Source organism: Buceros rhinoceros, unplaced genomic scaffold (genome assembly GCF_000710305.1).
Source record: "Buceros rhinoceros silvestris isolate BGI_N320 unplaced genomic scaffold, ASM71030v1 scaffold1997, whole genome shotgun sequence".
Classification (NCBI taxonomy): domain Eukaryota; kingdom Metazoa; phylum Chordata; class Aves; order Bucerotiformes; family Bucerotidae; genus Buceros; species Buceros rhinoceros.
The window spans coordinates 44,134-55,779 of record NW_010421381.1 but is presented as its reverse complement, the minus strand read 5'-3'; the positions used below and the strand labels follow the sequence as shown (position 1 = coordinate 55,779).

Below are 11,646 nucleotides of genomic sequence, written 5' to 3'. Positions count from 1 at the left end.
TGTTGTGTATTTCTAGCCACTTCTGCTCATTCCAAGCATTTTGGTCAGTGCATAGTTATTTTGCAGTAGCCTCACCAGCTCCAGAATGTTATGATTTAAGAAAGGAGTTTAAATATGAAAACATGTTTGAACAATATATAATAATTATCAATCAAAAAAGTAAATAATGAATATGCCAGTTTGAAAGTGAGCACTTTCTAAAATCATACTTTTTTGCTTTGTTTTCTTCCATTTCTGTTCACAGTTTAGCATGTTGCAGGAAGGCTTTCTAAACATGAATAACAGTGCCAAGGAAATATGTATGGGTTAAACACAGAGGTTATTTATGCCAGAGGCAGCTAACAGTATAAGAGCAGATCTGTAAAATTTTATGCAAATACACAGCCAAAGCCTAAAGCCGCAGTAAAACAAGGATCAGGACTGTAGTATCATTCTAAACAAGTTGAATGGAACCCTTCCCAAAAGCATCTCTCTGCACAAAAATTACTGAGCCAGTAGAGAAGGAATCCTGTATGAACCCAGGCACCTGGGCTCATGTCCTGCAGCAGTCACAGAAGAAGAGAATTGAAAGCCACTCTTTTCTGCTTCTTGATAATGGAAGGCTTCAGTGTCCACAACTGAAGTATATACATAGCATATTTCTTACAGGAAAATGTTGTGTCACACTGGAAAATATTGTAATATGGAATATGTCCTTAATTAGGAATGGAACTGCAATATTTCACAGATGAGGCTTTTGCCACATTTTTTTTTTCTTTGACAAGCATTTCTTAGAGAGGAACACTGTCTTCACAGTGTAAGGGTTTATCTTTCTGAGTGTACTAGTGCAGTGCACTGCATTGACTCCTGCATTAGCAGTTCACCAAGAGTAAATGTCTTTCTGCCTGAAGCAAGTAATTTGCTTAGGGTAAGTAGGAAACGTTGTGCCTTTTAAAAGTTTCACTGAGATCTAGAAACCCTTTCCTACTGGGTATGCAATAAGTTCAAGAATACAGGAAGCTGCATAATTAAGTTTTCATCTTTACTCCTTCCCATCTATCTTGCGTATTCTTATGCATGAGTTTTGCTTGATGCTATTTCTTACTACATGTGAATGTTAAATGTGCTTTTGCATTTTACCACCCAGTATGTATTGTACAACCTTTAATGCCTTATTATGAATGTATATGTGCAAAACTCAAAATAATTTTAACCTTAACATGGAGACAAAATTTTATTTTCATTTGACTTATAATTCAGAGGAAGATCGCCTTTGATTTGGTTTTTTAAGACAGCCACTTACATAGGTTTAAATTTATGTATTTATATATGGTATATAAATTATGTATAAATAGATGTATATACAGTATTCATATAAAATGTAGACATTTTTAGGCAAATATAGTTTAAAGTACTGTGCATATAAGAAAGAGTCAGTTTCTAAATATCAGAAAGCATATTGTTTACAAAGGCTGGGAAATCTCCTTAATCGTAACTCCACAGTAACCAGGCACATTAATTCATTGATTTATTTAAATGAAAATAAAGTTATAACTTTGCCCCGTAAGATCAAAAAGATGCAGGAAAGTTAAAGTTAATTTTAGCCTAGTGCTCCTAAAGTGGAATACATGTGGATCTTCTGTATGGAATGGAGGGTAGATATGGTCTCCAGACATCAGAGGTACTTTGAGTTTTCATACAGTCCGTTGAAAACTCTCAGGAATCTGGGACCATCGAGAGATGATGTGTCCAAGCTAGCTGTCTCAGCCTCTGACTTAACTAGTAAATAACATTGGGACAGGGGCTTGAATTCTGTCCTGTAATCAAATATTGTTACATTTATTGTTAGTATGCTTGCCAGCCTAGTGCAGTCTCTTGTCAGCTAACTATCTGCCAGGCAAGGCTCAGGTATTGTTCATGGGACAGCGCCAGCACAGGACTGTTCCCAGTTGCCATCAAGTATGTTTTTCAAGCAGAAGTTTCAGCTGCATTGCCTGGAATTGTGGCTAGAGATCAGTCAGTCTTCCACAGAAAATAAGTTCTCCCTCATGTATTTTTATGAACCTTCTGTTAAAAATTATATCCCATCTAAGGAGAGGTGGAAATCTTCATGGGCTCTGAAACTTTCACATTTCTGTGTGTAAAGCTGTGCATTCATTGTGTCCTCCACTTCACTGGAAATTAGTCTACAGACCTTCCCTAGCAGATAACAGATAAAACATACTGTGCCATGAGAGCTGATGTACTCACAGTATCCAAAGAAACTGACTGAAGCACTCAAACATAATCAGTTCTAGGGCTGAGTATCTACTAAGCTGAGATTTGAAGTACTGTTGTTCCTTACTAAAAACTTAGGGAAGTGTTTTGCATGTCACTTTCCTTATTCGTGTGGGAAGGTGGTATTTGTCTCTATTTCCCAAATAAAGAGAGATCTGTTGGGTAACTCATCATAGAGAAAGTGAAGAATGAAGACAGGTTTGGATGGATGTCCATCTTCCTCCATTTCACATCTTCTTCTGTCAGTAGCATGCATGCTAACTCCTCTCACCCATCCCACTTTCCCCCAACAGCGATCCTAAGGCCAGTTGCCTGTAGTGTGTTTCCAGACAGGGGAATAGAAAATAGACTTCACCGGGAAAATCCTCCTGCTGTGTTGGAGATCGGTAGGAGGGTTTCAGCCCTGACTCCATACAGATAATTCCTGTCTCTGCTAGTGACTGTAGTGTTTCCTGTGTAGTTCACTTACCATTTGCATTATCTTCCAGCTAGAGTCAGCATTTGGAGAGAAACACTGCCAAGGAAAGGCTTCCCAATGGCATTGTGTTAAGTCATCGCTAATGCTAAATCATGGCAATCATGATAAATTGTAGGATGAGGTATGGGTTTGAGGAGAGGAAGAAAACATGATGCTTAATAAGGCTTTAAAGGATGTTTCATTGTTGATTTTTAGTTGAAATTGAATGTTAGGGTCTTGAATGACCCATCTGTTTCCCCATTTCAGACTGATGGGAGTGCATTAGCTAATGAGTATTGGCTTTTTACTCATTTTCAGAATGCAATTGACGTGTTTGTGTGAGTTATAATTTGCAATTTCATTTCAGTAGCTTAATCTAAAATGAGAATAGTTTGAGGTTTGTGGAAAGCAGTGTAGTATGTGCACAGATTTTTGCAAAGTAGTTGCTAAGGTTAAATGTTGGCAGAATTCTTACATATTCAAAAGTAAGTTCTATGCACATGTACTTGAAAACGTTTTGAATAATGAAAATATTCACAAAATACAGCATCAGTGTTTTTCCTAATACTAATTTTCACAGTGAATGTTATTCCGTAATTAATGAATAATGTATACTGCCTATTATTTCTGTGAATTAGCATAGCATTTAAATACAGCAAAACATTTCATTTTTCTTTTTTTATTCTCCAGCAATGGCAAGTCGGCAGGTAGACATCGCTACTCAAGGATGGTTCATTGGTCTTATGTGTGCCGTTGCTCTTCTGATCTTGATTTTACTGATTGTTTGCTTCATAAGGAGGAATAAGGGTGGCAAATACCCAGGTATGATATATAACAATGAGAGTAAAAATCATCTACTGGTAATCCATTAAGACAGATCTCAGGTTTACTGCAGAAATTACATTTGCTGCTGGTTTAGATTTATGTTGTGTAAGTTGTAAATCGGTCTTACTATTTGGTTGGCTTGTCAGAAGCAATCTCCCTGTGAGTAGGAAACCTCAATCCGTTTAAGCATAAGATAAGTATCTCCTTCATTACTGGAGGTTCATACTACTACGTGGCCTCTCCAGAGAGGTTTGAGCTTTGTTTGAGATACTTGGTCCTCCTGCCACTACTGCACACTCCACATTCTGAAGGTCTGGTGCAGATGGGTTTAACCCACTAAAACGAGCTGAGTTGGAACTTGGTCAGAAAGTGCGGAAACATATATCAGATCACAGGCACCATGTTATCTTGATGTACTGGGATTGCATTTCACAGGACAAATTCCTTCATACGTTATTTTTTCTGAAATACGTTACCCTCCTTCTCAGAATCTGAGTCATCTTCAGCCTCGGCATTTTTGCAGCTAAGTTTGAAGTTACCATCCTTCAGTTAGGCTGTTCTTTATTCTGTAAGCTTTTTCTTTATAAGATTTTTTTTCTTTTTAGGTTTTCTGGGGTTTTTTAGTATTAGGCCTAGGAACAGCCAAGTATATTTTATCATTTGTAATTAAAAATAAGGACTATACAATGTATGTCTTCTATCAAAGCTCTATTCCTCTGGGTGTGCATATTGTAAAAGGCATATGTGTATCTTATATATATAGCTTTCCCCTAGATCTGTGGAATAAAGCTCTTTTGAAAAGAGCAGTGACAGCCAGTTTGCATAGAACTACCTCTGAGCAGCTGTTGAGGTGTGAGTGGATATGAATGAAGTTTAAGTGGACATCAAAGGATAATTTGATTTTTCTTTTTCCTCTCCTAGCTACAACAGAAAGTACAATTGCTGTGTTTCATGTAAAATCTTGATTTCATTAAAAAATTGTGTTGTATAGTACAGACTCCAAAGATTTGGAAATTACATAAATATCCAGACTCGAATGTTTATTTAAGGTCAACTCAATCTTCTTGAAGATTACATTTTTAATTTGGACGTGAAAAAGATGGATGTACTTAAAGTACAAAAAGAAAATAAAAATCCATACTGTGTTTTTAATATCTTCCTCTTGTTTTAACCAGTGCATTTCTGAAATCTAGTGTCAGTGAACACTAAAAACTTTTCAAAGGCAAATCTTTTACAGGTGAACTTAGCATAGCAGAATATTTTTTCTAAGTGGGTAAAATCACCTTATTAGGTACAAGAAACTCCACCCAATCTAACTGTTTAATTGTTAATTGCAAATTTGTAGTGATAGCAAAAATTAAGAGAAGCTTCTGTCCCAAGTGCCTTTGCCCACGAATAAAAGACAGATGATTAAGGATGTTGTATAGAGTTGAATGGCAAGCTGAAGACATCATCTTAGGTTTTTTCCTAATGTTTGGATTTTTTTAAAGAGTAAATGAGATTAGAGAGAATATAGGAAAAGTGGCTCTAGGTGGAGAAATTTGGGAGAAGAGAAGGAAAATTAGAACAAAGCAAGTGAAGTGGTGAAACTGAGAAGAGTAAGGAGGCCTTGGAGTAAGTCACCATCTAGAAGAGGGTAGAACACAGTTTGAGTAAAAGCATAGAAGGCAGTTGGGTGCTGATGTTGTCATTACTTTGTGAATGAAGATCCCTGCTATGCCCTTCTTTTCTCTGTTTCTGCAGAAATACTAGACGTAAGGTATTATTTTTTTTATGCACACTTACGTATGCATATACACACCAATATATAAAGGTTGACCTTGACTGTATATAGCATTTCCAGATACGGTATGTGTTCGGGTTTGTAGTGGTGACTCTAGAGCTGATTCTGTTTCATGTGTCATGCAAATGAACCGTGCCACAGATTGTGACAAATGCAAAGCACAAAGTTATTAACTCCTTTTTGTCAAATTTTTAGCATGTCATCTTGAGATTGCCTATGGTTTGAAAAAAGTAATCGTTTCAGTATGAAATTGGAGCAGCCTGATACATTTCAAGTTGTTATGCGTTATCGCAGTTATAGACTTAGAAAATACTTCAGAAATAATTCATGTGATCTTAAATAACAGCATATAAACTATTGATGTACAAATTAAATGTGAAAATCACCAGAGAAAAGATAAAAGATTGTATATCAGATTATATAACTGTATCTGCTAAACAAGGGAAAGATTTGAGTAGTAGCCAGAAAAATAGAAGTGAAAAGGCTAAGGGAAGAACCATAAAGATAATTCTAGAAGTCAGTGTAGTATTTTACTCTGTCAACAATCTTAACTTACGGGAATATCTGTGTTCTATCAACATCTATCTTCTCAGGTGCTAGTGGGTTTCTGTGTCAAAGGACACAGAAGCGTTACATAGTTTTTCTATAGGGACAAGTTATACACGTGTGTTTCTTCCCACCAGTGAATAACTAAACCTATAACATGGATGTGCAGGAGGTACAGTTGTGTTCAGTTTAGGTTCTGGTGTAGGTGGTTTTGCTTTGCTTTTGGTCATGTTGCAGAAAAGAAGAAATGAACAGACCACTCCTTTTTTCCCCCAATATTAATAATTCTTAAAATATTATTTAAAAATCCCTGTAGCCTGTAGTGCATGAAGTGACAGCAGGAAATGTGCAAACTGACAGTGAACACAAGTTAATCCAATTCAGTTTAATCAATCAGTATGAGAGGAATATCAAGAGGAAATATGGAGCATGGACAAGTAAAACTAAATTATTCAGATTTCAATGAACAACAGCTCTATTAATAACATAAAGCCTTTCAGTAGGATTTTTAACAAAACTTCAGTGCTAGAAATGAAGAAAAAAGTTCAGTAATGCAGAATGACATACAGTATTTTGTACTTGAATAAAATTAAGGTTATACTACTAATGAACAGATCTTTTCCTTCAAAGGAAAAAATGTAACAGCGTAATGTCCCAGTTTAAAAAAATTATTTTTATTCAAACCACATTCCTGCCAAATGTGATTAGTTTGAGAAATTAAGGTCTTAAGGTTTCTCGTCTTGCAGTTTCCTGATAAAAATTACTATTTCAAATATTTTAGTGAAGGAAAAGGAGGATGCGCATGCTGATCCAGAAATACAACCTATGAAGGAAGATGATGGAACATTTGGTGAATACAGGTGAGCAGCTGGTGTGGTTTGTCACTTGTTCACTGTTCATGTCACACATATACTGTGTATATTATCACACTTATTAATTCAAAACTAACTTTTTTCCCATGTTGACAAAGATTGTGTCCAGTGTTGTATAGAACTATAGAAAGCATTTCAACCATACCATTAGAAAAAAAAAAAAGAAAGGTCCAAGCTTAGAATAAGCCATTCACTAATCGACATTCAAACACAATTGTCTCCAAGTGAGGAATCTTTATTTACAAACCCATCTTTCAGGTAGTTAAAATATCAGCTACAGTGTCCTTTCAGTTAGGGCACATTAAGATTATGATTTTTTAAAATATATTCCTTATCGAGGCCTAATAAAGACAATCTTGTCTTTTCAGACATTGACTGAAAAACAAATGCATTTAAAATGGCTATCAGTACTAACACTTAATCCAGTAACACAGAGCTGAAGTAATGTCCTCCAAGAAGAAAACAAATCCCCCTTTCATGTATTTCACTGCAAGAGGCATAGCAAGGAGCTTCAAAGCGACCAACACAGCTCTGACTCCTGACTCTCTCCCTTTATTGTAATTGTCATATAGCAGTTAGGAATACAGCTTGTTAAATAAGGAGCATTTTATTTGTGGTTTTTTGATAAGTACAGGAAAAGTTTTATTTTCTAAGCATACCAATACCGTTATATTTTATGTGGGTGTTCTGATAGATTTTATAGTGCATTCCTGTGTCAAAAGCATTGTAAAAGCCCTTTCTTATTTTGAAAGTGTGATGTTTACAAACGTATATAGAAAAATCAGTTTTTGCAAGAAGGATCTATTCTGTTGCAGTAGATTTTTTGTATAAGGGAAATGTGCATCTTGATCTGACTGGAACAGACACAGTTCTGAATGCCAAAGTGCAGTTTCTGTTTATTTTTCCTTGATTTAAAAAAAACAAACAAACAAGCTCTGTTCTTAGGTTAATGAGTTCAGAATAGTATTTTATTGCAGCATTAAGTACATACGGATTCATTAAATTCAGCTCAAAAAGGGAAGAGTGAAGCAATATTTGGAAGCAGAGGTAGATAAGTACTGTATAAGCTTTCCTAGACAGTCCAGTTTGCATTCTCCTTCAGTGCTCCTCTATTTTTCGCTACTTGGAACTTTCAGCAGCAGAGACTGACCTTCATACAGAATGGTACAAACGATATGACATTGGTACATGTTTTCTCAGGCTTAGAATAAGACTATTCAAGTTTGCTTTCAAGTGTAACCTGTAGCAATATTCAAATGTGTATCTCCATATTTAAGTGGCTTGAGTTAATCTGCAGCATCATCTAGTGCTTTATTAAATTATTTTATAATGCATTTATCCACCTCACATCTGGTGAATATGGACAGATGCATGCCAGGCTTTCAGAGTTGCCCACATGAAAGAGCTCATCCTATTTACCATGCAAAAACTCCTTTCTAAAATTTATTTCTGTGCAGTTAGTCTGTATTGGGCTTTGCTCTTTTTTTCCTTAGAGACAGGGCAGCAGCAGCAACCAGTCAGATTACAGAAGATATCTTGGCACCCTCTCTGCAGCCCAGCATCACTGCAGTCACTCATTTCCCAGTTTGTCTGCCTCACATGGCACTGGTCATGGTACAGTGCTTCTTTTGGGGAAAACAGGTATAGGGTTTCCCCTTAAAAAAAAAAAAATTGAAAGATCTAGGAATTCGAGCATTTTGAACTTTTTTCATCACTTCAGGTCCATGCCTGCTTGGACAGGAAAGAAACTGGACAAGGAAAAGAAAAGAAAAGGTAGCTGTGCCCATTCTCCTGAAGCAGACCCTGTCCTTACCAAAGCAAAGTCTGTGAGATCTGACAGATCCAACTTCTTCAGAAGGTCAGGTGATCAATACTCCAGCACCAGATCAGAGACCTCCTACACCAGGAGGAGGGCTAGGCAGTCTTCAGAGCTTACAAGGGTTAGTTCTGTTTCTGCTTCCCTCTGCCGAGAGGAAAAGAGGTCAGACGAATGGAAGTACAGGCCTGGCTCTAGACATCATGCTTCTGAGCAAGAGATAATGGGGTCAGAGGAGGTCTCAGATTCTCAGACAGGACAGCCATCCTCTTTCCAGAAACCCCTCAGCTGCAATTCAGTTCATGGCTCACTGGCAAGGCAGCTGCCTTCTCTCCAGCACTGGTTCAGCCAGACCCCAGACTACAGCTCAGATTCAGAAGACACTCAGAGCTCCTACCACAGGAAGGTAAGACCTTCTACTAATCCTCACTTCTCGGAATCTGAAAAGAATTCATTAATGAAATCTGTAATTTTGCCTGAGCTAGCAACTGTCTTAAAGGATGCTTTGGCAGCAGCAAGACAAAGTATAACTTCTGTGGCACAGGCTAGGTCCCATTCAGTAAAGCATCCCAGGGTACCAATTACAGAAGTTCCAGTGGTTCCTCGAGAAGCAACTGGAAGCAGTTCCCAAACTTTTGTGACTGACTGTATGGACAATGTAAAAGATCAAACAGCTTCTGGGAAGCAGAAATCTGAGGCTGACAAGGCCTTGGAGGTTGAGTCATCCCCTGAAGATGGCGAGGTGTCATCTGAGTCCCCTACAGAAGACCAAGAAGGACCAGATCTCCTGCGTAAGTTTGACATGGAGAATCAGAATTATCTGTTCAGGCATATAAAGAGAGTGTTAATGCTAAAATCTTGCAAATCTGAATGTGCTTCAGAAGAACTGCTTATCCCCTCTGAAGAAGACAAGGTAGATAATGCGCTTCCTATCGATGCAGCAGTGGAAGATCTTGTCTATAGGATTTGGAGTAATCCTGAGGCAAAGCATGAAGCCCCAGCAGTGCTGCAGAAACTCTACCCTTTTCCATTGGACAAAGCTGCTTTGTGGGGGGCCTTGCCTCAGGTGGACAGAGCGCTAGTTACTGGTGGTTCTGGACTCTCAGTGCCTGCTAATATGGATGCTGTCCCTAAAGATCCTACTGATAGAAAGGTTGAGGAAGCAATTAAAAGATCTTTCAAGCTAGCTGCAGCCCAGCTTGGAGTATCTATCTACTGCACTTATGCTTCTAGAGCGTTACTAATATGGTTGGAGGAAGAACAAGCCAGATTCAAAAAGAAATGGGTCCCATCTGGTGTCATGCAGAGGAAACACAGGCTATGTAGAATTGCAGCTAATTTTATCCACGATGCAGCTGAGGACTCTCTTAGACTCACTGTGAAAAATATGGCATGCCTCACTGTAGCGCGGAGAGCTATATGGCTACGTCCTTGGACCTCATCGCAGAATCTAAAACGTAAACTGCTGTCTTTACCATACACAGGCGGCAAGCTATTCGGTGAATCCTTGGTCCGGATCATGAAGGATTTCTCAGGACACAAACACTCCTTATGTCACGTGAAAAAAAAGAGCTCTCTTGGAAGCTCTTTGTGTTCTTATCCTCAAAAGTGTCTGAGCTCCTTTCGTTCTCCTCCAAAGTTTAAAGGAGGGAAGGGGAAGTATAAGGTCTCACAATCATTTCATACCAAGTATGAAAGGAAATCTCACTTTCAGAGAGACACCAGACCATCAAGAGGAACTTTCTGAAAACACAGATTTGCTTCCTTCTTTCTCAGGAACTGGGAAAAGTTTTGCTTAACGGACTGCAATATTTCTGGACAAGTAAGCCCATTGCTTAGAAAATGAATTGTTTCAAAATAAGACTTAAATTATTACATTACTTAAATCTTAATGACTAATTAAGATACTCTAGAGAAGTCATAACTCTCAATTTTAGTGGAGAGTTTTGTCACATTCAGTTTCTGGGCTTCCCAGTGGTCTTGGGGTGGCTTGGACTTGTTTGAAGTTTTGCACCCTTCAACTTCATCGTAGGAGCATACTTTCTGCAGAACCAGCCGACGTGGAATTTTCCTGTTGAATCAGTCTAACAAACGAAATAATGCTTTAGGAAACACAGGTGTTTTGGGAACCACAGAATGACCAGGGACACTGTTCCTGTCACTGGAGGAATACCTGCCCTTTCCATAATAAGGGAAAACAGTGCCTCTGTCACAACCTGTACCACAATCCCAGTGGTTTCCTGAGTTGTAGCAGACTGAGATAGTAAATTGTGGCTAGTCAATGGTAACACCAAGAAACTGCAAGAAAAACAAGAAGTACCACAAACATACATTTATTTAAATTAAAATTAAAGACTATCTAGAGCTCCTGTTCAGGTCAGCATAGGTGTATAAATCAACCTAAATTTCCATCCTGGGCCTAAATCGAGAGAAATTTGAAAGTTATGTCATCTACAGACCCGTGGATTCACGGCCAGGGAGGGACTGCAGGCGTGCTCATCTCAGTTAACGTCACAGGAGGTATGAAAGCCTAGAGTCTCATTGCAGTCTGCACAGTTCTTAGGAAGATCAAACAGGACAAGGCAACTACAGTAGGAGAAATGCTAGTGTGGTGACGTAGGATGTTTTCCCATTTTGTTGAATTATTTTGCCTCTTCAACATTTTGACACACAGTATTTTTTCTAGAAATTCTTGGATATGCGATGAGAGACTTTCTGTAATTGGTTGATGGAGAGTTCTGAGATTGCTAGATAATATATTGCTCTCCCTTCTTCTTCTGGGTTGATTAACAATGAGAATACAGTTTGTAAACAACAGTAGTATTTTTTTCTCTTGTAGTTATTCAAGTTATATTGCAGCTTAGGTGTGCTTCCACGGGGACCTGGCAATGATTTGTTCCTCAGCACCGTAATTCTAAACTTGGTCCCTTCTAGCTCAAGACATAATGTTAATGGACTGCCTGAAGAATTCTTGTCTCTGAACAGTCTGACTGGATTTGGCAGTGGTCTTATGTGTCCTTGTTTACACCTAGTCCTTTCTTTGTCTCATTTTAATGCTTGGACATCTGTGTCACTACTTTTAAAATCAGTG

The 11,646-nt window shown here is 38.1% G+C and overlaps 1 protein-coding gene across 7 annotated transcripts in view; it reads left to right on the top strand.

Moving 5' to 3' along the window:
* Positions 1-11,646, top strand: part of NRCAM (neuronal cell adhesion molecule) — a 68,025-nt gene that overhangs the window by 51,244 nt on the left and 5,135 nt on the right. For all 7 annotated transcript variants that reach the window (XM_010139615.1, XM_010139618.1, XM_010139619.1 and 4 more), the window contains 2 exons: positions 3,404-3,535; positions 6,649-6,727. In XM_010139615.1, the coding sequence (XP_010137917.1) occupies positions 3,404-3,535; positions 6,649-6,727 (211 nt within the window). The remainder of the gene's footprint in view (positions 1-3,403; positions 3,536-6,648; positions 6,728-11,646) is intronic.